Source organism: Erpetoichthys calabaricus, chromosome 6, assembly GCF_900747795.2.
Source record: "Erpetoichthys calabaricus chromosome 6, fErpCal1.3, whole genome shotgun sequence".
NCBI lineage: Eukaryota > Metazoa > Chordata > Cladistia > Polypteriformes > Polypteridae > Erpetoichthys > Erpetoichthys calabaricus.
The window spans coordinates 212,255,765-212,282,726 of NC_041399.2; the positions used below are offsets into that span (position 1 = coordinate 212,255,765).

Below are 26,962 nucleotides of genomic sequence, written 5' to 3' on the forward strand. Positions count from 1 at the left end.
ATGAGGTGTTGTGTGTAGAATTCTGAGGAAAAAAATGAATTTAATCCATTTTGGAATAAGGCTGTAACATCACAAAATGTGGAAAAAGTGATGAAGCGCTGTGAATACTTTCCGGATGCACTGTATATGTGGATCCTCCCAATTCCAACTTAATGGTGGGAACTGATCAACAAACAGGTGTCAGACTCCACGTTGAGTGGTTTACTTACCTCGACAGTGAAATTCAGGTCTCTGGCGACTCTTCCTATGAAGTCAGTAGACGGATCAGGAGAGCACTGGAGGGGTCATGAGGTCGATCCAGGCCTTTAATGACCAAGTCTTGGGCACGGCCATCAGCAGTGTCTCCATCTGCAGAGAGAGCATCGACCTCGTTGAGAGGTTTACTTACCTCGGCTGTGACATTCACGACTCTGGTGACTCTTCCTATGAAGTCAGTAGACGGACTGGGAGAGAATGGGGGCCATGAGGTTGCTGGAAAGGGGTGTGTGGTGCTCCTGATGTCTCTGCAAAAGGACGAAGGTCCAAGTCTTTAGAGTCCTGATGACTCTTGCTATATGGGGTTGCTAGACATGGATGCTATCCAGTGACCTGAGATGAAGACTGGACTCCTTCAGTATTGTGTCTCTTCGGAGAATCTTTGCGTACAACTGGTCTGACTTTGGGTTGAATGAGTGATTACTGACAGAGACATCACCTGCATCGTGAGGGTGTGTCAGTTACGGCCATTTGGTGCGATTCCTTGAAGGTGATCCAGATCCTCATTGTTGAGGGCCGAGTGGCTGGTATAGGCCAAGGGGACGTCCATGTAACACCTGGCTGCAGGTGATACATAGTAATTTCCGGAGAGTGGGACCGGACCGCGTGTCTGCCTGAGGGGCTGCTGACCGAGATCCCAAGTTGTTTCTTTATGTGGCTAGTGTGGCAAGGCGCTATACCAGCACAAAGTATGAAGTAATGATGGCCAGTTTCAGTCAGGTGATGGGCATTGGGTAATGGTAGGCTTGGACATTAGGTAATGGTGGGAAAGAATAGAATGAGATTACTTTACATAGGCGTTAAGAAATGTAATATAAGCCGATGTACTTCCTACTTTAATCACTTGCACTATGGTTCAAGCCTCACCTTTACATTGCTGTGTAATAAAGTTTGCGGTATACAATTTAAACTTCCTCTGGCCTGTCTTTGCTCAACGGTCACTTCTACCACATCAGGTTGTGGACTCATTCCTGGCCTTTATCAGCTGAAGTGGTACCATTGCTGTAGTAGGGATGGTTTGGGGTCAACTGGCCAATGGATGAAGAAGATGGAAAGAAGGAAAATGTATTAAAAAAAATCATCACGTGCATAGAGCACAATGAACTTCTTAATTGCCTGTGATGATCAACGTTCCATTATGTTGCCACTCTCTGGTGCCATTAGTGAGAAGAATTAGCTTCCCTCCAAACGTCGGTCTTCCTTACCTGAAGCATCTCCGGTGAGGGAACACCATTACACTAAAATATGAAGTGAAAGAGCATCGTGTTTATTGTAGTTGTGTACATTTACATAAAACACTTTGAATTAGGACATTATAGGCTCGTATTTGATTTTATGGAAGAAAAGCAGTCGTCACCTCGGAGGTTTTCAGTGATTTCGATTTGAATACACAGGTGACATTGGGTACTCAGGACAGCAGAAGAATCACCGATTAACTCCAATCACTGATTTATTCGATTGTTCTGAAAATCACTTGATCCATTTGGGGGCTGCAGGGGATCACAACCTACCCCAGCAGCATTCACTGCAAGGCAGAGCCCAAACACTGGACAGGATGCCAGTCTGTCATAGGGGGCACTTCTGATTTGTTGTTTCGCTCAGGGTCGCACTTGATGGTTTTATCACAACGATTTATCTTTATAGTAAAAATGAATGATATATCCAGATAATATTTACATGATGGGAGTAAAAAATTCTCATAAAAAGGAACAACCATTCAGTCTATATGTCCATTTCAGAAATACCCTGCATGGACATGAAAGGAGGGGTCTTTTGTGAAGGTGTACCTCTTTTCCCAAGCACAGTAAACTAAGCAAAGTTCTTTTTGTTAATAAGTCGAATCCAACATAAAGGTGGCATGCATGTCTCTGGTCATGTCGGACCTTTCCTTCAGATTGGCTTGAAGAAGAGTGTGCTCCACTACTCCAATCCGAATGTCCATCTGAACGATTTCTTGTTTCAGCTTTGTTAAACTCTGCTTGATCCTCACCAACGGCGCTGTGAATAACAAATTTAGAAAAGGAGGGCAGAATTAATGTCCTTCAACACACATACGATGCCCTCAGGAAGTATTCAGTACCCTTCACTTCTTTCACATTTTGCTATGTTGCACCCTTACAGTTTAATTTTCTTCTCCCCTCATCAAACCATACTCAGTACCCCCGAATGACAAAGCAAAAGAAGAATTTCAGAAATTTTTACAAATATCTATCTATCTAAATCTACTGTATATATATATATATATATATATATATATATACACACATATATACAGTTAGGTCCATAAATATTTGGACAGAGACAACTTTTTTCAAATTTCGGTTCTGTACATCACCACAATGAATTTGAAATGAAACAACTCAGATGCAGTTAAGTGCAGACTTTCAGCTTTAATTCAGTGGGGTGAACAAAACGATTGCATAAAAATGGGAGGCAACTAAAGCATTTTGTGAACACAAACCCTTCATTCCAGGGGCTCTAAAGTAATTGGACAATTGACTCAAAGGCTATTTCATGGGCAGGTGTGGTCAAGTCCGTCGTTATGTCCTTATCAATTAAGCAGATAAAAGGCCTGGAGTTGATTTGAGGTGTGGTGCTTGCATGTGGAAGATTTTGCTGTGAACAGACAACATGCGGTCAAAGGAGCTCTCCATGCAGGTGAAAGAAGCCATCCTTAAGCTGCGAAAACAGAAAAAACCCATCCGAGAAATTGCTACAATATTACGAGTGGCAAAATCTACAGTTTGGTACATCCTGAGAAAGAAAGCAAGCACTGGTGAACTCAGCAACGCAAAAAGACCTGGACGTCCACGGAAGACAACAGTGGTGGATGATCGTAGAATCATTTCCATGGTGAAGAGAAACCCCTTCACAACAGCCAACCAAGTGAACAACACTCTCCAGGGGGTAGTCGTATCGATATCCAAGTCTACCATAAAGAGAAGGCTGCATGAAAATAAATACAGAGGGTGCACTGCAAGGTGCAAGCCACTCATAAGCCTCAAGAATAGAAAGGCTAGATTGGACTTTGCTGAAGAACATCTAAAAAAGCCAGCACAGTTCTGAAAAAACATTCTTTGTTCAGATGAAACCAAGATCAACCTCTACCAGAATGATGGCAAGAAAAAAGTATGGAGAAGGCATGGAAAAGCTCATTATCCAAAGCATAGCACATCATCTCTAAAACACGGTGGAGGGAGGCAGTGTGATGGCTTGGGCGTGCATGGCTGCCAGTGGTACTGGGACACTAGTGTTTATTGATGATGTGACACAGGACAGAAGCAGCCGAATGAATTCTGAGGTGTTCAGAGACATACTGTCTGCTCAAATCCAGCTAAATGCAGTCAAATTGATTGGGCGGCGTTTCATGATACAGATGGGCAATGACCCAAAACATACAGCCAAAGCAACCCAGGAGTTTATTAAAGCAAAGACGTGGAAAATACTTGAATGGCCAAGTCAGTCACCTGATCTTAACCCAACTGAGCAGGCATTTCACTTGTTGAAGACTAAACTTCAGACAGAAAGGCCCACAAACAAACAGCAACTGAAAGCCGCTGCAGTAAAGGCCTGGCAGAGCATTAAAAAGGAGGAAACCCAACATCTGGTGATGTCCAGGAGTTCAAGACTTCAGGCTGTCATTGCCAGCAAAGGGTTTTCAACCAAGTATTAGAAATGAACATTTTATTTCCAGTTATTTAATTTGTCCAATTACTTTTGAGCCCCTGAAATGAAGGGATTGTGTTCACAAAATGCTTTAGTTGCCTCACATTTTTATGCAATCGTTTTGTTCACTCCACTGAATTAAAGCTGAAAGTCTGCACTTCAACTGCATCGGAGTTGTTTCATTTAAAATTCATTGTGGTCATGTAAAGAACCAAAATTAGAAAAAAGTTGTCTCTGTCCAAATATTTATATCTATATACATATAGATATACACACACACACACACTAGGGGGCTCTGCCCCCTGCTTGCTTCGCTTGCCAATCCCCGGCCAGGCGCGATGCATCAGACACTTTGCGTCTTTGGCCCTCATGTATGTGGATTTCATTTTCACCACACAACAAATCTTTTAATTCTCGTGGATACACCTCTTCATTGGGAAGAAACACTAGTATTTACTAATGGCAACACAAATTAGATGATCTACAAGTCTCCAACTTAAAGTTTTATTCTGAAAAGTATATTTGATCTCTTTTCGCTGTTCCGTTATTTCACAGAGTAATAATTTCCATTTGTTTGCGCTAATGCGCGCTTTACTATCAATTTTTGGAGACTTTCGAATTTTTGTCCTTTCATTCCACACTTTACTCTCGTCATCACTCTGATGAGGTTCATTTTTGTCTTCTCTGTCCACAAGACCTTTTCCCAGAATTCTGCAGGCTCTTTGAAGTCCTTTTTTCACAAACTGTAATCTGGCCGTCCTGTTTTAATGGTCTTTTATCTTGCAGTGTGTCCTTCTCTGTGTTTCTGTTCATGAAGTCTTCTGCTGATAGTCGTCTCTGACACGTCCACATCGGCCCTCTGAAGTCTGTTTCTGGTCTGTCAGACAGGTGTGAGGAGCTTTTTCTTGACTATAGTGAGGATTCTTCTGTCATCAGCACTGGAGGTCTTCCTTGACCCACCAGTCCCTTTGTGATTACTGAGCCCACGAGTATGTTCTTTCTTCTTCATGATATTCCAGTCATCCTAAGGTTTTACTGATGTTTTTTTCTTGTGTTTCAGCCTCACGATGGCTTCTTTGACTTGGCACAGCTCTTGTCCTCATGTTGAACAATAGCAACTACAGGCTCTAAACAGATGTAGTAAGCCGAGGTCTCTTATCAAGCCATGAAACCCACCTGAGGAATCACAAACACCTGGGATGCCAATTGTCCCAAACATTATGATGCCCTGAAATGAGGGGACGAAATGTTCAAAAGTGTTGTGTGTCCAAAATGTAAACACATCCTCTTAAATTAAAGTCTGCCAGGTGCACTTTAATGACGTCTGAATAGTTTGATTTTTACTTTTATATTGTGGAGCAGATAAATTAAGCAGGGTAAATTAAAGACAAAAGGGTCTTGGTCTCAAACATTATGGAGGCCACCATACAAGGAGAACATACAGACTAGACTTTGGATAATCCCTTAGGTTAAACACCGTGTTACAGGTCACTTTGTAGCAGTGCTACTGGGGAATGAAACTTCAACTCCCAGCAGTCCCTGCAGTGGCTCTGATAGGTCGTCTGCTGAGGGTGAAGGGGCCGCTGGGGACAAGGAGGCCGGCACGAGATTTAAAAGGAGGCCAGTTCTACAGAAAAAAAAAGTGAAGTCTTTTGCTGTTTCATGTCTGGAGTTGCTGGTCTGTTTGCCTTCCCGTTTTACTACCTGGCGACTCTTGTTTTGTCCTGGATCATCTCCAATGCGTGTGTATGGACTGTCTGGGGTCTGCCTGCTGCGTGAGGACTGATTTGGATTCTGTGTTGACCGTTGAAGAAAAGGAGTGCACCTGATCCCATCTTTCGTGAAATTCAGGAAAATACCAGTAGGACTGATTTCTACATTCACATAAAGCGAGCTGATCTCTGGATCTACCTTCATCATTTCATTTCACCAGTTGCCGTTTTTCATGGACTTCGCCGTGTGTGGTTTTTGTTAGTGGTTTGTTATTGTCGAATTTGTTTTTATTGTATTTCACCACAAAGGGAACTGGGGTGGGATCGTTGTAGTTTGTATCGTTATATTTCGTTTATTGTCGTTTAATACCGTCTTCTATTTCTGTTTTATTACCAGTTGCTTTTTTTGTCTCTGTGATGAAGTGTGTGTGAGTTGGGCAAAGGCTGGGTGCATTCCTGGGATCCCCACCGAAAAAATAAATAAATCACCGTCAAAGGCGGAGTGAATCTTACCTGGGTTTTAGTCTGCTACAGATTTTGTTCAGCCGTACGCAACGGCCTGGGGGTGGGGAATGTAGCAGTGCTACCATGTAAAGAACTCCATTTCCCAGCAGCCCAAGGGGGATTATCATCATTGGGTGACTGAAATAGAAGCAGGGGCTGCTGGGGACGAGAAAGGCAAGCGGGAAAGCTGAAAAACGAGGCCTGGCAGAGCAACATGAATTCAGTGTTTTTGTGTATCCTGTCCGACGTGTCTTTTGAAAAGTCAATTGTGCCCTGGATTGTTTCCCGTTAGGATGAATGAACTGTCTTGTGCCTGCCTCTCATGTGTATAGTGGTGGATTCATCGTTGTGTGTCTTCAAAAGGAGCGCCCCTGTAAATCTCACCCCTCGCCGCTCAGGACTACCGGTAGGACCGTTTCACTCATTTATTACGGGAGCTGTTCTCGGGATTGTCATCTTTACACCAAACCATTTCATCTGCTTTTGCCACATTGGACTGTATAAGGACGTTGTCATGAGTATTTATTGTTGTGGTTAATTGTTACGGTAAAATTGTATCGCCGCAGGTGAAAGGGTAGGTTTGTCTGATTGTTGTTGTTTTGTATTGGGTTTTCCCATCTAATATATTATTTATACATTCGTTGCTTTTCTGTTTCTGCCTGTGAGTGTGTGTGGGTCAGGCCAAGGCTGGGTGTGTTCCTGGAATCCTCACCGGAAAAAATAAATAAATCACCGTGTGAATCTCAGTGGCACTGGACTGCTACAACTTTCTACTGAATGGTGCAACACAGAATTTAAGATTTGCTGGATTAGTCCCCCACCATTAAGCCCCTGAGTAGCTCCACACAAGTCACATATCCTCATTAAACTCTGATTGCAAGATTAACTTTAATGCACATGTAGGTGGCGCAGTGGTAGTGCTGCTGCTTTGCAGTAAGGAGACTGTGGAAGATTGTGGGATCGCTTCCCGGGTCCTCCTTGTGTGGAGAGCGCTTTTAGTATTGAGAAAAGTGCTATATAAATGTAATAAATTATTATTATTAATATGCTGCACTTCTACAGTTTGACTTCTCCGTGGGGTGGAGCTGACAGTTGTAAGGCACTATATAACAACTTCGGTTTGTGCATTTAAGTCAGGGCAAGCCGTTTCATAGCTGTATGCTAACCACTGAACCCAATTCACAACCCCCCCATCCAGCCCTTCTCCTTGTTGTCTGTCTGCTCTTTCTTATTTATCATCATTATGGAGGGCACAGTAGAAGCTATCAGGACATACGCCTACAGCTCCTCCTAGTGGCCCCAAACCCAGGTTTGAGGCCTAGAGGTCGGAAATGATTTTCCATAAGGAGCAGCAATTGGCTGCTAAGTAATAAAGTGGCTGGAATGAAAACCTGCAGCCATTCAAAATTTGATTTTGAGAACCCCTGGGCAGAGCGCGCCCAGGATACGCACCAGCCATGCTGGATAAGTGGCTTACGTGGTGGAGGGACGGAAGTGTCAGGCTGGCTTACCTCCATCAGACATGCTGCTTCCTTTTTCTTCCATTTCCTGTTTTATTTTTTCAAGATCTTCTGAAATCTAAAAATGAAAGACATGAATAATTAAAAAAAAAAAATAAAGAAATCAAATGACCCGCAGCCGGATTATCTCTCTGTTCTTCTGACTCTACAGCATATTTCATATATAAAAATACTGAAACCATGTGTGTTTTGTATTGCGTTTGAACTCTCCAATGAATTAACTCCTATAATCTGTTATCATTTACCAGCATCTCAATATGCTTTACAAGAACTCAACTCATTATTCATTTAGGGTTTTTAAGGCACAAATTAAAGAATCACTCCACTGATTTTTTTTTAATCTGTTATTTATTTACCCTGTGTTATTTGTAGTAATGTCAGCAGGGAAGTGCGTACCCTGTCGCCTGTGGGTTGATGCCAATGCCCCAGTGCAGTGATGTGGAAGACTTCACTGTAAAAACTGATACCATAGTTCAGATGAGACATAAAACTGAAGATCGTGGGATCATAAAAGACCCCTGGGCATCCTTCAAAAAGAAAAGGGTGTCCTGGCTTAATTGCCCAGCGTCTGTTCTAACGTCTAACTGGGCTAACAACCTCTCTCGCCGCCAAATAACTAATGTGTGGCGACTGGACTGCTGCAGGAATGGCTGCCGTCGCATCTTCCAGGTGGATGCTACAGTATGGTGGTGGCTCACAGCTGTCCATGTAAAGCACTTTGAGTAGGTTAGAAAAGCATCATATACATGAAATTATATACTACTGTATTATTTGATGACTAAGAAAAAATGTTAAAATCTTATGGTTCATTGAAAAGAGACACAGTCACTAACAGAATACCAATACCTGACAGGGCCTCCCTTTTGCTCTTAAAGCAGCTTCAATTCTCTGTGGAGCGGATTTCACAAGACCCTGTGCTTAGCCATTTTCCATGTTGTGTTTGCATGTTCTTCTTGTACCTATCTGTTATTTTCCTCCCAGATCCTCAAAGATGTTGGGGTTAGATAAACCTGGGAATTCTAAATATTTCTGTAGTCATTAAGAAGGCTCACAGAATGTCAGGTTATATAGTGCCTTGATGTATGGAGTACAAATCCAAGGAGGTTCTGCTCAACCTTTATAACACACTGATGAGGCCTCATTTGGAGTACTGTGTGCAGTTTTGGTCTCCAGGCAACAAAAAGGACATAACAACACTAGAGAAAGTCCAGAGAAGACCAACTAGGCTGATTCCAGGGCTATAGGGGATTAAACGAGCTGATGAAACATAAAAATACACATAACTGACCAGATGCATAACAATAGTACACTACTCGACACCGCACTGCCAGCTCCCAGAATTAAAATATAAATTTGGTCCAAAGGGGTGTCTAAATCTCTTACTATAAAGAATTTGAAAAAACCCTAAATTTATCGAGGTCATTATAGCACAGTCATTATACACCATTTCCATTGAGTCTTCTCCTTGGAGATCTTCTCATGTGACAAGCATGTAGGACATCCAGGGCAGGTTGACCAGCTACTCTGAATTGGCCTGCTATGAGTGTGGCTGTGTGACTTTTACTTGAATAGCCTCCTATCCATGGCTGCTCAGATGTTCCCTGCAGCCATGAATCTGACCCTTTTAAACAGGTTCATCAAATGGGTCAATGGGTTTAGAAAGTTAATGAATAAATTAACATTTTTTCAACTGTCTGTTTGTTCATCCTCTGATTCCAATTTTAAAAACTGCTGTGTCCTTCATAAAGCACCTCATATTATCATCATTACATAAAAAACAGAAACGTACACTTATTGAAAAATACCCAGCATGCCTTACCTCAGCTAATGCCCGGGTTCTTTCTGTTACTCCACCACTCACTTGCTGGTAACGATCCTTTGCCTGTTACAAGAAAATACACAAAATGAATCAATGATTTGGATTAATGCAGCATGGCGTCCAAGTGGTTAGCATTGCTGCTTGACATTTCTAGTGTCCTAGGTTCAAATCCTGCACCTGGTTGTTGTCTGTGGGTGCGTTTACAAGTGCTTTAATAACCCGGTTATACATAGAAACCTGCTTTCTAAAATGCCATGGAAACCCCCTATTCCAGTTGGAGAGACCAAGTTAACACACATAGATCTCTCCGCAAGTAACTCGGCTCTGTGGCCATGTAAACTATACATAAACTGGATGTAAAAATACCAAACTCGAAACTTAAGCCTGTTATGAGATGACGATGTGCTGATTAATTTTTGAGCAAAATTGTACAAGAGAAATAGGCACTCTAGAGTAACCCTCAGATTAACTTTTGATAATATCTCTATAATTATGGCAAATACCATAATTTTGCAATCAGTTATGAATTATTTTCCCCAACTGCTATCACAATGAGCTAATTTATGATCAGAAAGATCAGCATCAGAGCGGTAAATAATTGGTTCCTAGCGCGCAAAGCCTACTGGCGTTCACGTCCATATTATATATATATATTTTCATTGCATTCGTAGTCTGAGTCCCGATCTGATTGTATGGGTGGTTACCTACCAGGTAACGCATGTGGTATGTCTGCCATTCGGCAAACATCCTCCACGGGGCCCTCTTCAGTTGTGCCGAATGGCAGACCAACCACATGTGTTACATGGTAGGTCCAACTTGGTAAAAGTCCTGTTTGGACATACAACTCGCGTGCTAGAACACTGCGTGCTACCCTTGTTTACCTCTCTCTCGAGACAAAGCCAAGACTGCCTGTGGTATAGCGGGTTTGCGGCTTCAAAAAAAAAAAAGGGCCAGGTTTTAAATCCGTATAGCCGTGTCGTTCTCTGTGGGCGCGACTGCATGACCGCGGGGAGTTAATGAGGTAGTTGGAGCGAGTCGCACCTGCACGTGTGGGTGCGATCGTTCTCAATTGCTTCATTGGGTTCCTGCAGCATGTGATTAAGGCGCTGCGCCCACGGAGGCGTGGGTGAATGCATATATATGGGTCGGCACCAGGAACAGGGGGATAGATGGATTGAGGAAAAGAGGAAGATAAAGGAGGTTAAAAGACGGGAAAAAGCAGTCTTAGCAGGCACTCGACTCTTCTCAGCAAGTTAAAGTGAGGTTAAATTTTCATTTTCTTCTTCTAATTGCTTTTGTATTTATGTATTTTAGTATTAAGCAGTGTTTAAATTATTTTATACAACCCCATCAATGTATAATATGCCAATAAAAATAAGATTTTTTTTCATGCGAACGGATTAATCATTTTCCCTTTATTTCTTACGGGAAAAATATGCTTGGTATAAGTCCAAGGATCTGGAACGGATTAAGAACGTATACCGAGGTACCACTGTATATATATTAAAATATATATAAAAAAATGTACCCTAAGTTCTTGTCTATAAGCCGGACTCATGTATTAGCCGGAGACCAAAAATCATACGAATTTTTAAAATAAAATCGTATCATAGATAAGCCGGACTCATGGATAAGCCGAACGTACTATAACCTATAACTAATAGAAGGGAGGGAGGTCAGTGGTCTCACTCGCGCCCATTTAATTTCTTTAAGGGGGGAGAGAGTGTGAGATATTGCCGTCTCTCTCACTCCCCGCATGGCGCGGTTGGAGCGGCCGGAGCGCGTTCTTTCTGCTCTGGGCGTCGCCGAGTCAACACGAGTGCGTAGCGGTCATTTAAATTGTGATTTTATATGTAAGCATATTTAAATATATATCGCGGATTTCTGCGGACAATGGGTCTTTTAATTTCTGGTACATGCTTCCTCAGTTGGTTTGCCCAGTTGATTTCATACAAGGGACGCTATTGGCAGATGGCTGAGAAGCTAGATTGCTTACTTTTCTGTCTATCTTACGCTGACTATCTGTGATCCTGACGTATGGGGATTGAGCAGGGGGGCTGTTTGCACACCTAGACGATACAGACGCTCGTCTAAAAATGCTGAAAGATTATCTTCACGTTGCTATCTTTTGTAAAGCTGATTCCTGAAAAGACATGCTGCACAGTGCTTCGCATACTTAAAAGCTCGAAGGGCACGTATTGATTTTTGACTGAAAAACAAACTCTCCCTCTCTCTCTCTTTGTCTGCTCCTGACGGAGGGGGTGTGAGCTGCCGCCTTCAACAGCTTTGTGCCGCGGTGCTTCGCATACTTAAAAGCCAAACAGACATATTGATTTGTTTGCTTCACTCCTTTGAAGAGGAAGATATGTTTGCATTCTTTTAATTGTGAGACGGAACTGTCATCTCTGTCTTGTCATGGAGCACAGTTTAAACTTTTGAAAAAGAGACAAATGTTTGTTTGCAGTGTTTGAATAACGTTCCTGTCTCTCTACAACCTCCTGTGTTTCTGCGCAAATCTGTGACCCAAGCATGACAATATAAAAATAACCATATAAACATATGGTTTCTACTTCGCGGATATTCTTATTTTGCGGGTGGCTCTGGAACGCAACCCCCGCGATGGATGTATAAGCCGGACTTATGTATAAGCCGATATTCTATTTTTTCATTTTCACAACTTTTTTCCTTAGATAAGCCGCGGCTTATTGACAAGAACTTAGGGTATTATATATACATATATAAACTCCAAATCCTTCCCACAATAGTACAACACAGAATCTTCTGGTCTCCTTCCACAAATACAAAATCTTTTTGCTTTATCCACTCTCATCCCCACTCTGACATTCATCCAGGGAACTTGGCATCTTTTATGCTGGACCCAGCAGTACTTCCAGTGCCACGGCATTGCACACTGGAAGAATTTACTTCCAGGTCAGCTGGACGTTCTTTAAAGCGGGGACAGTCTGTTCCTTCAGCTCGCCCTGGTGGCACAGATGGACTACCACAGAGCTGTCCAACAGTACTGCAGTTCCCACCCTGTCCTGTAGGTGTCCATACAGGCACCATAGATAGGAAGACTGCCACCTATTGTATTGGGGGAACAAATAGTCCTTGTGATTAGTCTCCCACTGTCATTTGTTAATCTGGCCTCCCCACCGGGTAAGGAGCCTTAAACCATCCCCGGTCGGAATGCCAGATCATGACATTATTAACCGAACTCTTAAAATAAAAAAAATAAAATAACAAAACAAAATGATATATCAAAAAAATTCTCTTCTCTTTCTTGGGTTTCCACCGTACAGCAAGTGCTAAAAGGTCGATCACAGGCTGTTCTTTAGAAATGTGAGTACCTCGCCGAGATAGGACTGGGCTCCACGGTACTCCTGGATCAAATCCTTCACCTGGTTGTTAATGTACTTTTCCCGACTTGCTACCTTTTCCAGAGTCTTGCTGATTTCATCTTGGAGTTTATTAAGGTAAGTCTGTTAAACACAAAAAATACAGAGTGAAAATGATTTTGTTTCCACCAATAATAAACTGTATTATGGTTAATAAATGGAAATGGAAAGTACCCTTCAAAATTTATTTAAAATTACTTTTCAAATTTTCAGATAACTTGTCCATCATTAGCTGCATTAATAACAGAGGAAAGTCAGGGAACAGGAAGGTTCTGAAGGACTTTTGTCTTATGGTGCAGGTCTCAACATCAGCAAGACAAAAGAAATGGTGGTGGACTTCCAACATGCCAAGAAACTTCTGAGACCAGTCACCATTCAGTGTATGTTATTACAAAGACGCACCTACACCGTGACTGAAGTAACACTCAGGCCTAATGCTTATGAAACCCACGCCTATACCGTTGACCGAGTAACACTCAGAACTAATGCTGTTAGCACTTTTATAGCCCGAGTAATCTTTGGATCTAACGCTTACGCAAGACGCATCTACACCATTGCCTAAGTAACACATTGGATTAACACTAGGGAGGTTAATTTATATGGACATCTGTCTCTTGACTATATGGACATTGATTTAAATCATTTAAGTTGTAGGTTTTCTTCTCCTTCTAACTTCTAGTATTTGATTCTTGGTTTCTGAGACCATTTAGGGGGAGGACTTGGAAGTGGTGCAGAGCTACAAGTACCAGCAAACTGGACTGGTCTGACAACACAGTGGCGCTGGACAAGAAGGGCCAGAGCAGACTGGACTTGCTAAGGAGGCTCACGTCTTTTGATGTGTGCAGCAAGCTGCTGGAAATGTTCTAACCAGTCCATAATAGCCACCGTGGTGCTCTACGCTGCGGTCTCCTGGGGTAGCAACTTGCGCTCAAAAGGAGTACAATTCCTGAACATCCTAATCAGGAAAACCTAATCCATCACAGTATGAACCATGGACACACTGGAAGGTGTTGTGGAAAAAGAGGATAATGGAAATATCACATGCCATCATGAAAAATCCCTTTCAGGAGGCACTCTCTTGGAGTATTTTTAGCCACAGGCTCATTCCACCACAGTGTGCTAAAAAGAGCCTCTGCGGGTTCTTTTCTGCCCACTGCTATCTGAAAATCCAATGCCCATATGCAATGTACTCATTAATTTATTCAATTATTTAATTATTGATTGATTGGCTGTATTACCTGTCCTGTGAGTCTGTCTTCGTGTTTTTTACGTCTCTACTGCTGTATGCCTTTGAATTTCCCCTTGGGATTAATAAAGTTTATCTAATCTAACAGATTTTGCACTAATATTATTTACCAGTAACTGAGCACTGCACAATAATGTGCATTGAATACACTTGACTTGAGCATTCATAGTTTTCATATTCTTTCTCTGTATGTTTAGCATTCATTTACTCAGAAGTTGATGCGCTTGCTGCTTCCTGAGCAGCTCTTCTCTTCTCCCCCCTAGCAGCCCACTTCTTCTCTTCTTCCATCGACATCTTTTTGCGTTAAAACTGATTAAGTCAGTGTTTGTGTTGCAATTACTTAGTACGTTTTCTTTAATTTTTCACTTAAGCTGGCACTTAAGTCTTCAATCTGCCTCAAGAATGATTTAAGATATGAAGAGGTAGGGGAAGTGATGGTGAAGGTAATAGGGATGAGAACGGCGCCCATACGCATGCGCCGCACGGCTGCCCTGCTGCCAAGAGTTGATTCTACAATAAAATAAAATAAAAAGAGGAATAACCTTGGAGGTCAATCATCACCACAAAAGTGGATAGTAGACGTCACATAGTATATGTGTATCAAATTTCGGGTCAATAGTTCACACGGTTTGCGAGTTACAGGTGATTTAAAATCCTGGACAGACAAACGAACAGCCACGGTAGCGTATCCTCTTTGATAAAACCCCTGTGTGCGTCCAGTGTCCGTGTGTGTGTGTGTGTGTCTTCTGGTGAAGTGCGCATGCGCGGGCCACGGTGCGATGCTTCAAAGGCCGCCGGACGCGTCACACAAGACAGAGAGGGCGGGACCTATAAAATATCACGCGGCAGATCCAATCGGATTTCGGTAAATGAGGTAAGACCTAAAACAGAAAACACGAAAAATCCAATAGGGTACTGAGACGCGGAGACCAGCTTCCCCATTGTTGTGCAAGTGTTCACTCTGAGGATGTCAGATTTGCGATTAAGAAGCTTGGCCCGGTAAAGTGTAAAGCAAAAGTAGATTTATTTTCGCGCACATTACATCAGTTGCTGGGGAGAATCTGCCGATTGGCCACTGTTGTGACAGAAAATTAAACGCATATTACGGACAGCAAAGCCAGTATTACTGTCAGAGAAAATTACAGGCATTTTACGGAAAAAATATAATGAGGTAAAAGGTCCCTTGCCATTTAATATAGACTGTTCCTACAAATGTTTATGGACTACTGTTCTAGCACCCATTATTGTAACGGTCTTAATATCTAGTTACATATAAAGATTACTCTTTTCTATAGCGCTTGTAAATGCTAAATAATCAGTACAGCAAACATAACAAAATGCATCAGGGTTGTCTAATCAAGAAAGTCACCAAGCAGCATAATGTTAAGACACATAGCAACCAACAAAGGGCTTCCACTGGCACTTTCCAAAGGAGGCTAATGGCACATGGGGAATCACCCGAAAATAAAAACTTTGAAATTTACAGATGAAGTGGCAAAAGTTTTGATATAAGAGAACATGCCTTCTGAGTTTCCAACGACAAAAGAGATCTACAAATAATCATTTTATTGCATATTCCTAGTATTAGTTTCCTCTTGCTAAGGATTCGTTTGTGTGAGCTCTAAAACAAAATCAAGCAAGGGGCATGAAAAGTTTACTGTAATTTGGTCTTCCGAGAGGAAACCACGTCCTGGTGGGATTAAAGATTATTGCAGAAGACCAACCCTGAGATGGCGTGCACAGCTGGTCTTCTTTTAAAATGACTGAATCTCATAATATTTTTTTCCCCCCAAACATGACAAGTATAAACTATTGTGCAATGTGTGTGTAATCACAAGATGAGGATCAATACTCGACAACTGTCTTGGATGGATTCAGTAAGTTTTTATGCTTTTATTGCCTGGTGGTGCCCCATGCCCCATTAGCCTCCACTGTAAAGCGCCACAGCGGGCAAGATTATTTTTTAAAAATTATTGAAAATGCTTAATTTTAGAATACAATTTTGCATGGCAGATGCATATATACCATGTTCAGGAAAAAGTAACTTTGACTTGAAAAATGCCAAGCCCCAGGGGACAAATAAAGTTCCGTCTATCTATCTATTTTTTCCTTTATTGCACAGACAGCACTGTTAACACTCTGTGAAGATGAGATTCCAAGCTTCATTTTTAAATACAGTGCCCCTTAATTTCCACTGGCATCTGTGTATTTGTGATTTATTCTGTATTTAAATAAAATATGAATCTGTTCATGGCACTGGACACAAATCCATTTAGCTATGTGTTTAGATGAAGAATAATGATGCATTCTGGGGAAGAACAACACACCTTTGTATCCTTTAGAGATGATTCAATCCCATCTTTGTGCTGATGCATTTGGTCTACATGGATTCTCCAGTCCTGCAAAAATTGAAATAGAAATAAAAATAATAAAACAAATAACTTATTGAATTATATTTGGTGCACTCACAGGTAGGCGATAACACGCCAAGCCAAGAGGGGGCACTGCCTCAACTAACCACCCTGTCTTTTCTTTATTCCACAGCACGGAAAGACCATCCATTCTGCTCCTGTGACTGTAAATTTAAGACCACCCTGAGGAAAGTTTGACCAATAGAGTCCTATACAAAGAAGCCCAGAATACCAGACTGCTGAGGGACTTCCTTATTTTGTTAATATTATTGGTGAACACCATCGTGCGCTATTTTATTTAAATATTTTGACAACTAAACGAGGGCAGCTTTGCTTGGCACCCCAATGAGCTGCCATTGTACTGTCCAATTATTCCGCGGATGACCACAACACTTTATTGTGTTGTAGATTAAATCATAAGTGGATAAAAATTTCCCATCAGTCTACACTCAAAAGATCATGAACGACAAGGTAAAAACAGGTTTTCAAAATGGTTTGAAAATTTTCAGTTTTTGATTTTTAATCATCTCTCATTCATTTCAAAATTCAGGTCCTTTGCAGTGGCACTCCAAATTGTGCTCAGGTGCATCCTGTCTGCTTTACTTCTCCTTGAGATGTGTCGAGAACTTGATTGGAGTCCACCTGTGACAAATTGAACTGAATGGGCATCATTTAGAAAGACACACGTGTATACTTGTACATAGATGGTCCCACAATTTACATTGCATGTCACGACAAGACCAAGCCATGAAGTCCTCCATGATCAAATTGTTTGTGAGGCACAGATCAAGGCAAGGGAATAAAACAAGTGAGGAAGTGGATAACTTCCTAGCGGTAATACACACTACAAGGAGATATTGGGTGACTTGGAAATTGTAGCGGGAGAAGTGATGCTCAGTTTAAAATGGCTGAAATCAAACAAATCACCAGAACCAGATAATGTTGATCATTGAGTGTTTAATACGGTTAGTGGGCACAGATATAAACCATTTATGCATATTTTTAGGAAGGCACTGCTCACTGAGGAACTTCCAAAGCACTGCAAAATGGCAAATATTAGCCTATTATATAAAAAGGATGATCAGGCAGATCCAAGTAACTATAGGCCAGTAAGCTTAATGTGCATCACAGATAAATTAATGGAAGGAATTATTAAGCCTAAGATTGAACAACACATGGAAAGAACAGGAGTTTTACTGAACAGTCAGCAAGGGTTCAGACAAGGGTGGTCATACTTTACTAACATGCTGGAATTGTAGGGGGAAGAAACAAAAGGATATGAGTGGAGCGAATGATATTATTTATCTCAACTTTCAGAAAGCATTTGATGAGGTGCCACGTGAGAGGTTGTGCATCAAACTAAAAGAAGTGGGAGTTCAGGGTGTGGAGTGTAGGTGGGTGCAGAATTGTCTCAGACTGAGGAAGCAGAGGGCGATGGTGCGAGGAACCTTATCAGAATTGGGTGAAGTTAAGAGTGGTGTCCCTCAGGGTTCAGTAAAAGGGCCGCTGCTATTTTTAATATACATACAGTACAATCCTTCTTAACCGGCCACCTCGGGACTGGACCCATGGCCGGCTGCCATTTTGGCCGGTTAATCTGACACATACCTATTTTCATGCAGAAAAATATTTCTAAGGTATGTACTGTACCTCTTCGACGTTCCTGAAGAAACAATATCCACAAGGCTTCATCCACGATTTTGCACATGGGTTTTTTTCCCTTCGTACAACGACTGGACAGTGTGGTGTAGCAGGTCCACAGCTCAAGTCAAAAAGGCCACTTTTTAAATAAATAATCGCCGTACTCGTGGCTTAGCGAGCAGGTGTGGCCGATTGGTTCCCGGGAAATTCGTGATGCGGGCGATCCTAGCTTAAGTGCACAGGTGAGGAGTCATCCGCATCCGTAATTGTTCCCGGGAACTGCTAATTGCCACATCTGATCCACGTCCCCGTGATAAATAGAAGCGCGAGGCGACTAGGGGGAGAACAGGAAAGAACGGGAGGTTAATGGAGAAGGAAGCAGACAGAGGAAAGCCGGTGCGAGAGAGAGAGCAGATTCGATGGAGCAAAGGTAAGCAGCTGGGAGGTGAACCCTGGCTGATGAGTGTTTGGCAGACACTCGGTGGGGCTGAAGAAAGCAGTCGTTCCAGCTGAGTGATCACGGAGCTGGAGTGACAGGTATTGAAGACAACTGGCCGTCGAAAGGCAGCGGCAGTCATGGAGGCTTTGGGCTGGTTTAGACCCAGCGTGAGCACCCTGGCCGCTGGGGAAAGAACCCAAGTCTCGGTCTGGATGGTGCCCAACGTAGCCAGGGATTGGAGGGCTACCGGACCAGTGTGGAAGGCAGCTGCACCTGCAGGTAGGGCGACTCCACTGTTGCAAAGCCCAATGGGCGAAGCAGGGGAGCCGCCAGGTAGAAAGAAAAAGGCACCGTGGAAAATTCATAAAGGAATATGTAAACGGAAATCACTCTGAGTGTAGGAGCCATCTCACCTTCCAGGAAAGAAGGAAGTGCATACATATAATATAAAGAAGAACTTTATTTTATTTTAACAGGCCGGTCAATGCGAGGCCAGTTAAGAGGGAATGTACTATAAATGATTTGGAGAGGAAAATACTGTAAATAATAAGCTGGATAAGTTTGCAGATGATATCTGCCAATCCTCCTAGCTGGGTAACTCAGAATCCGTTGAATTATCATAGAGGAATCTTGCAGGATTAGGCAGATTTGTGGAAAATTAAATTTAATGGCAGTAAATGTAAAGTATTATATGTTGGAAGTAAAAATGTGAGGTTTGAATACACAATGGGAGATCTGAAAACCAAAAGTACACCTTATAAGAAGGATTTAGGAGTTGTAGTTGACTCATGTCTATTAAATTCCAGGCAGTGTTCAGGAGCCATTAAGAAGGCTAACAGAATGTCAAGTTTTGATACAAAGGAGGTACAAAGTAAAAGGAGGTTCTGCTCAAGCTTTAGAACACACTGGTGAGGCCTCATTTGGAGTCCTGTGTGCAGTTTTGGTCTCCAGGCTATGAAAAGGACATAGCAGCACTAGAGAAAGTCCACAGAAGAGCAACTAGGCTGATTCCGGGGCTACAGGGGATGAGTTATGAGGAAAGATTAAAAGAGCTGAGCCTTTACAGTTCAAGAAACAGAAGATTAACAGGAGAGATGACTAAAGTGTTTAAAATTACGAAGGGAAATAGTCCAGTGGATCGAGACAGTATCTTATGTCAGAGTCTATCCAAGCAATACTGGGCATCAATCCATCAAGTGCACACCAATGCCATTAACAGAACATTTTAAAATGAATTCAACAAGAACACAGGGACACGATTGGAAACTTGTTAACTGTAAATTTCACACACATTTCATTATGGTGTTTTTCTTCACAATGAGAACCACAGTCACATGGAATAAGTGACCAAGTTGTGTGATAGACAATAGGACTTTCAAAACTCAACTTGATGTTATTTTGGAGGAGTTAAGCAGATAGGACTGGTGAGCTTTGTTGGGCTAAATAGCCTGTTCTCGTCTAAATCCTCCTAACATTCGGTCCTGTTCAGCCTATATACATTGGACTTCCAATACAACTCGGAGTTCTGCCACGTGCAAAAGTTCGCTGACAACACTGCTATTGTGGGCTGCATCAGGTGTGGGCAGGAGGAGGAGTATAGGAACCTAATGAAGGACTTTGTCAAATGGTGTGACTCAAACCACCTACACCTGAACACCAGCAAAACCAAGGAGCTGGTGATGGATTTTAGGAGGACCAGGCTCCTCATGGACCCTGTGATCCTCAGAGGTGACTGTGTGCAGAGGGTGCAGACCTATAAATACCTGGGAGTGCAGCTGGATGATAAATTGGACAGGACTGCCAATACTGATGCTCTGTGCAAGAGAGGACAGAGCCGACTATACTTCCATAGAAGACTGGCGTTCTTCAACATCTGCAATAAGATGCTGCAGATGTTCTACCAGACGGTTGTGGCACGCGCCCTCTTCTACGCGGTGGTGTGCTGGGGAGGCAGCATAAAGAAGAGGGACATCTCACGCCTGGACAAACTGGTGAGAAAGGCAGGCTCTATTGTAGGCACGGAGCTGGACAGTTTGACATCCGTGGCAGAGCGACGGGCGCTGAGCAGACTCCTGTCAATAATGGAGAATTCACTGCATCTACTGAACACAGACTGCTGTCACCGTCCTGTTCCACTGACAGACTGAGGAGATGGTTCCTCTCCCACACTATGCGACTCTTCAATTCCACCCGGGGGGGGGGGGGGGTAAACATTAACATTATATAAAGTTATTGTCTGTCTGTATACCTGCATTGTTATCTTTAATTTAATATTTTCTTTATCAGTATGCTGCTGCTGGAGTATGTGAATTTCCCCTTGGGATTAATAAAGTATCTATCTATCTATCTAACTATCTATCTAATGTGTAACCCTTTAAGGAGCTGAAGAATATAGGAATCCCAGCAGGCATGCAGCTTGTGAGCGGAGTGACTTCTAAATCCTGCTAAGTTATTAACTCTTTTAGGGCTAATTTTTTTTTTGTTTCTTTTCTCCCAGGGCTGAATATTTTTCCAAAAACTAACATTTTTTAAGAAAGAACACAAAGCAATTGTTTAACATATCAAATCAACAAAAAATATTTACTTTTGACAAATGTTACTGTCTTGCATGTTGTATGAGCCTGCATACTCTATGATTTCACATACATATTACATACATTTTACACAGCAAAGTCTGATCTCGCTCAAAGCAGCCAATTTCAGTCATTGCCACATTGCACTCCTTACAATACGTGTTGCTTTGGTGCCTATTTTTCAATTGTCTGTTGCTGCACTTTCTCACATATATTGTTAGTGTGTACTGTAGAGAGACAAGTCACCCATTTGCCATCGTGCCATGTCACTGCCACCAAGTTTTCTGCCTGCATGAAAACCGTATTGTCACCTCTTTTCATCTTCTGAAACTTTATGACCTTTATGTATGGCATTATAGCCTGGCTCACCCCATGGGATTTGCTTCTGTTTATTACAGAAATGAATAAAACTTTGCAGCAGCACGTACCTAAGCCACCAGGGGACAAAACACGTTTGGACCAATGCTCCCTGAAGTTATATCACCAGTACTGTCCCATCTCAATTTGTAATGCCACAGCGCGCTTCATCTCGTCTTTCGTTGTGGGTTTCCACTTTGAAAAACGAGAATGCGATGCAAACGCAGCCCGTGATTCAAAAAAAATCTCTGCCTACCTGTTTGTCTCATCTGACAGTAGCTGAAAAGCAGCATCAGGAGAGAGCAGCCTGAAGTACAGCAGCTGGTGATCTGTCGTGTCCAACAGCAAGCCATGCCGTCTTGTAAACTCCGGTAGCCAGATCGGCTCTCAACGGATCAATGTCTGTGTATTTATCCCATGCGAACCTTGCCGTAGATGCATCGGCTGCGCGAAGGCACTCAACTGGCAGCAGATCCGCTGGCGCGGCATCGGCTGGTGTCTGATCAGCTGATGCCTGCTTCTCACTCTCTTGCTCGATCTCCTGATCACTGCCAATAAAATCCGATTCTGAAAAATCAAGAGTCCGACTCCGCGATAATGCGCAAAACATCGTCCGCCGAGTGTTTTCTTTTCTGCACTTGCTTCGCTCCCTTTTCACATGTCGATGCCATATCGCCATTGTTTACATTCGCAACTCACGCACACGCAAGGTTTAGTTGCCGAGTCAACGAGTCTAGCATTCCTCCAAGCACAGAGGGAATGCCTGTGACGTGACAGTGAGATTTGTCGCCATTAACAGCTGATTGTCGCCCCCTATCCCTGGATGTCGACTTTTGTCGACATTCGCCTTCAACCCCTCCTGTCGACAAAAGTCGACATCCGCCCTAAAAGAGTTAAAGCAGAGGTAGGCAACCTCAGCCATTGTTAATGTGTTGCAGACCTCTCTGTGAGAATAAAGCGCCATTGACCATATAGTGCAGTGCATTTTGGGTTAAGGGCACTGTCTGTGATGACAATGACTGCTGAGTGAATGTTATATCTTTAAGTATTGTATTACATGTGTCCATGTAAATCAAGGCATTTCCAGTATTAGCTTGTTTAACAATATTAAAAAAAAAAAACTTAAGAGTGCCTTTTGTGGGCATTTTTTCACAATAAAACAATAGTACTGGAAAAAAATACAATCTTAACATATGACACAAGGCACATGATAACCTCATATGATGAATAACCAATGCAGCAGGCTGTGCCGTTTTAGACAAAGTGTGTGCAAGCGAACAAAATACCAACCTTATTATCAGTCCTGATGGTGACCTTCAGCTGAGGTAGAACTCTTTCTACTTCCAGGTTCCACTCAGTGGCATCCGTAGAAGATTCCAGGATCTCATCTGGTTTTGAAGACTCCATGAGTTCCTTAAATAGAAAAGCGGTTTGGTTAGACTAACATAACAATGATTTAAGATTATGATTCTCAAACTCACTTAATCTAATTCAGGAAGCTGGTATGCCAGAGTCTCTCCAAGCAATAGTGGCCACAGGGCAGGAACCAGCCCAGACTGGGCAACAATCCATCATGTGCACACCAATGCCAATTAACAGAACACAAAATGCCAGGTAGGACAGAAGGGCATACCAGCCAGAATGAAGATGGAGATCTTGCCCGGACTTAATAGAAGGACGGCTGGACACAACCTGGACAGAATGCCTTATAATCTTCATCATGGCTGAGATCAGACAATAATAAATGGACTGGGAGATTATGGATTCTGGAAACAGTTCATACCCCCACACGGAAGGGTGGCAGCATTTCTCAAGGCTTTTCTCATTCAGGACACCCGCAGGGTTGCATGGGAATTGGAGAGAGGAAGTGCAACCCTGTACTGTTGGTGTCCTTAGGTGCCGCCAGAGGGCGCTATCAGGGACAGCATTACTGGTTTCTACGTGACCTGGACGTGCTCCTAAGATTCAGTTTGGTGACACAGGAAGCAGTCTGCAGGTCTGGCCTGAAAAGGAACCTGCCCCCTTAATATTCGAGGAGTTAGGGTGGCAACAGACAACACAATTGTAGGAATGAAGGAAGGAGGAAGAAACGACAGAAGTTTGTATTTGATTACTAATCTTTTGACAGGTGATTGATGGAAAGGGGTGGTTGATGAATAAATATCATTTATTTAATATCAGAATTGTGTTGGGCATTAGTGTGTCAGCGATTTGGAGCTCGGAAGCGCTCCCCGTTTTTATAAGATGGAGATGAAAAATATGAGCAGCTAGAAGAAGACCAGAATAGAGGCGGAGAAAATGGACAAATTACACACGAACAACAACTGGGCAGAGGATTTAAATTGAGAACATTGGATCTGGAAGCAGCATTGCTCATCAACGTGCCTCTGTGCCACTCTTACTTGGCATTCCGCAGAAGGCCGGAGCCAAAAAAAAAAAGCATTTATCAGTTTGTTAAAAGCATACACAAAAATTGGAAAAACTGGAGGGGAGATCATCAACAGAGCAGAACAGATTCAGAGAATAAACGCACAAAATTAATAAGAGAGAAACAAAAAGGAAACTGTAGAAGAAGTGAAGGACAAAAACAAGAGACATCATAACAGAAGAAGAAAACCACAGAGCCAAAAAGAACAAAATGTCAAGGCTCCCTTAAATAATGCCATAATTAGTAGTTGACCCCGTCAGGTTGAATCCAATTGTGTAAGTACACTACTGGTCAAAAGTTTTAGAACACCTCAGTTTTGTCCAGTTTTCTTTAAATATAATCAGTTGAAATGCACTGAATGACCTAAAATGGCCAGCAGTAAACTGCCAGAGGTTTAAATTTAAAGTTTAGGTTAGAAAAAAGTGGAAAAAAGGAAATGTCAGAATATTACAAATGGGCCTTCTTCAGGGAACAACTAATAGTTACAACCTACAGATATTCTGCAGCAATTAAAGTCAATGAAATGAAAGTTGAAGCAAACAATTTGCACGGGTGTCCCAACTTCTGTTGATTACTTAAAAACCCTCGTCTGTCTTAAAGCAAACTGTGTTACCACACCCTCTGAAGTCCTACTTGGGACAATATTCCAGTGATAATGGCAAGAAAACAGCAATTAACAAATGAAATAAGAAACAGCATTATTACCTTTAGAAGTGTAGGCCTTTCATTTAGAGAAATTGTAAAAAGGAAAAATCAAAGTGTCGGGGAGTCCAGTGGTGCCCTACACAATCCAAAGGCAATCAGAAACTGGAATAAACTCTGATAGGGAGAGATCTGGCAGACCCAGACTCACAAGCCAATCAGAAGACAAATTTCTGAGGGTCACCAGCTCGCATGATGACAGGCGTCTCACAGAACAACAGCTTCAAGCACAGCTTGACAGTGCAGGTCAACAAAAGCAAGTGTCAGTTTCTGCTGTGAATATTTGAGTGCCGCATTTGATACCATAGACCACAATATTCTTAGAAATCGCCTTAGTCAATGGGTGGGCATCTCCGGCAGTGTCTTAAATTGAATTGACTCCTACCTGGCAGGTAGAAAATTCTTTGTTAGTTGTGCTAATTATACTTCAAAGACACATGCAATTCTACTGTATATGGTGTTCCGAAAAGATCTATCCTGGGTCCACTGCTCTTTTCAATCTCCATGCTACCGTTAGGTCAGATTATCTCAAGGCATAACGTAAGCTACCACAGCTATGCTGACGACACACAACTGCATTTATCAGTAGCGCCTGATGACCCCAACTATCTTGATTCACTGACACAATGTCTTACTTGTGTTTCTGAATGGATGAGCAGTCATTTTCTTAAACTAAAGAAGGAAAAAACATATTTTAGTGATTGGCAAAAATGGATATAATGAGAGTATTAGAAATAAACACGATCCATTACGATTAAAATTCAAGACGGAGGTAAAGAATTTAGGGGTAACTATTGACTCTGACTTGAAGACAAGTTTCTGAAGGTCACCAGCTTGCATGATGACAGGCGCCTCACAGCACAACAGCTTCAAGCACAGCTTGACAGTGCAAGTCGACGAAAGCAAGTGTCAGTTTCTGCTGTGAAGAGGAGACTTTGTGCTGCAGGTTTGACAGGGCGAGTGGCCAGAAGAAAGACATTCCTGAAAGGACAAACTAGGGCCTTGAAATACCAGCTGTGGACTACTACAGACTGGAAGGAAGTCTTACTGACCAATGTATCCATCCATCCATCCATCCATTTTCCAACCCGCTGAATCCGAACACAGGGTCACGGGGGTCTGCTGGAGCCAATCCCAGCCAATACAGGGCACAAGGCAGGGAACCAATCCCGGGCAGGGTGCCAGCCCACCGCAGGACACACACGAACACACCCACACACCAAGCACACACTAGGGCCAATTTAGAATCGCCAATCCACCTAACCTGCATGTCTTTGGACCGTGGGAGGAAACCGGAGCGCCCGGAGGAAACCCACGCAGACACGGGGAGAACATGCAAACTCCACGCAGGGTGGACCCGGGAAGCAAACCCAATGTATCCAAATCTGAAATATTCAGTTCAACACGCAGGGTGTTTGTACGCCATCAAGTTGGTGACAAGATGGCTCCTCAGATTGTAACACCAACTGTCAAACATGGAGGAGTGAGTATGATAGTCTGGGATTCTTTTACTAGAGGCAGAGTTGGTGACTGGCACAGAGTGACTGGCATTTCTGAATCAAAAGGGTTACCACAGTTTGGCTGTTAGATGAGCAAAATGTCCAGGCTACTTTGCTGAATCAAATATTTGAATAAAAGTTTGTACACTTCGTGATTCCTTGACTTAATTTTATTTTTATTTGTCATTGTTTATTTGTCCTATACCTTGTGATAGATGGCCAAGTACCCTGCCCCGCCGGGAAGCCTGGAGGAAGGAGGAACCGGGGGAACGGCAGTTCTTTTCCCTGGGTACTCGGCCGGTCCTTGTTCCCTAGGGGACAGCACTTCTGGGATACCAGGAAGTGCTGACAGACCAGGGATGTCTTATGCCCGGAGTGCTTCCGGGTGCAAGGGCAGCACTTCCGCCACACTCGGGAGTGCTGCCGGAAGTACATCGTCAGGTATCTGGAGCACATCTTGGACAAGATCAGAAGGGCCACCTCTCTCCAATCAGGGAGCCGGAGTCAGGAGGAGGAAGATGGAGCTTGTGAGAGAGGAGTGGAGGTGGCCGAAGAGAGACAAAGAACTGGAGAAGTCGTGTGTGAGTCACGGGAACCTGTAAATAGTTGTATTAATAAACCCATGTGTTTTGGACATTGGTGTCGTGTCCGTCTGTGGCCGGGCTATCTACTACAGCCTTGATTTCATGACACATTAAGACATTAAACTGTGTGCATTTCCATAAAAGTTGAAAAAACTGAAATGTTCTAAAACTTTTGACTGGTAGTGTACCAAGCAAGCAGCAATAAACA

The 26,962-nt window shown here is 42.7% G+C and overlaps 1 protein-coding gene across 1 annotated transcript in view; it reads right to left on the reverse strand.

Annotated features, from left to right (window-relative positions):
- Positions 1-1,506: 1,506 nt before the first annotated feature.
- ift57 (intraflagellar transport 57 homolog (Chlamydomonas)) overlaps positions 1,507-26,962 on the reverse strand; it is a 46,455-nt gene continuing 20,999 nt past the window's right edge. The window contains exons 6-11 of the mRNA XM_028790895.2: positions 22,832-22,954; positions 16,448-16,519; positions 12,827-12,958; positions 9,477-9,539; positions 7,649-7,715; positions 1,507-2,253 (exon numbers count right to left, since the gene is read on the reverse strand). Of these exons, the coding sequence (XP_028646728.1) occupies positions 2,084-2,253; positions 7,649-7,715; positions 9,477-9,539; positions 12,827-12,958; positions 16,448-16,519; positions 22,832-22,954 (627 nt within the window). The 3' untranslated portion in view covers positions 1,507-2,083. The remainder of the gene's footprint in view (positions 2,254-7,648; positions 7,716-9,476; positions 9,540-12,826; positions 12,959-16,447; positions 16,520-22,831; positions 22,955-26,962) is intronic.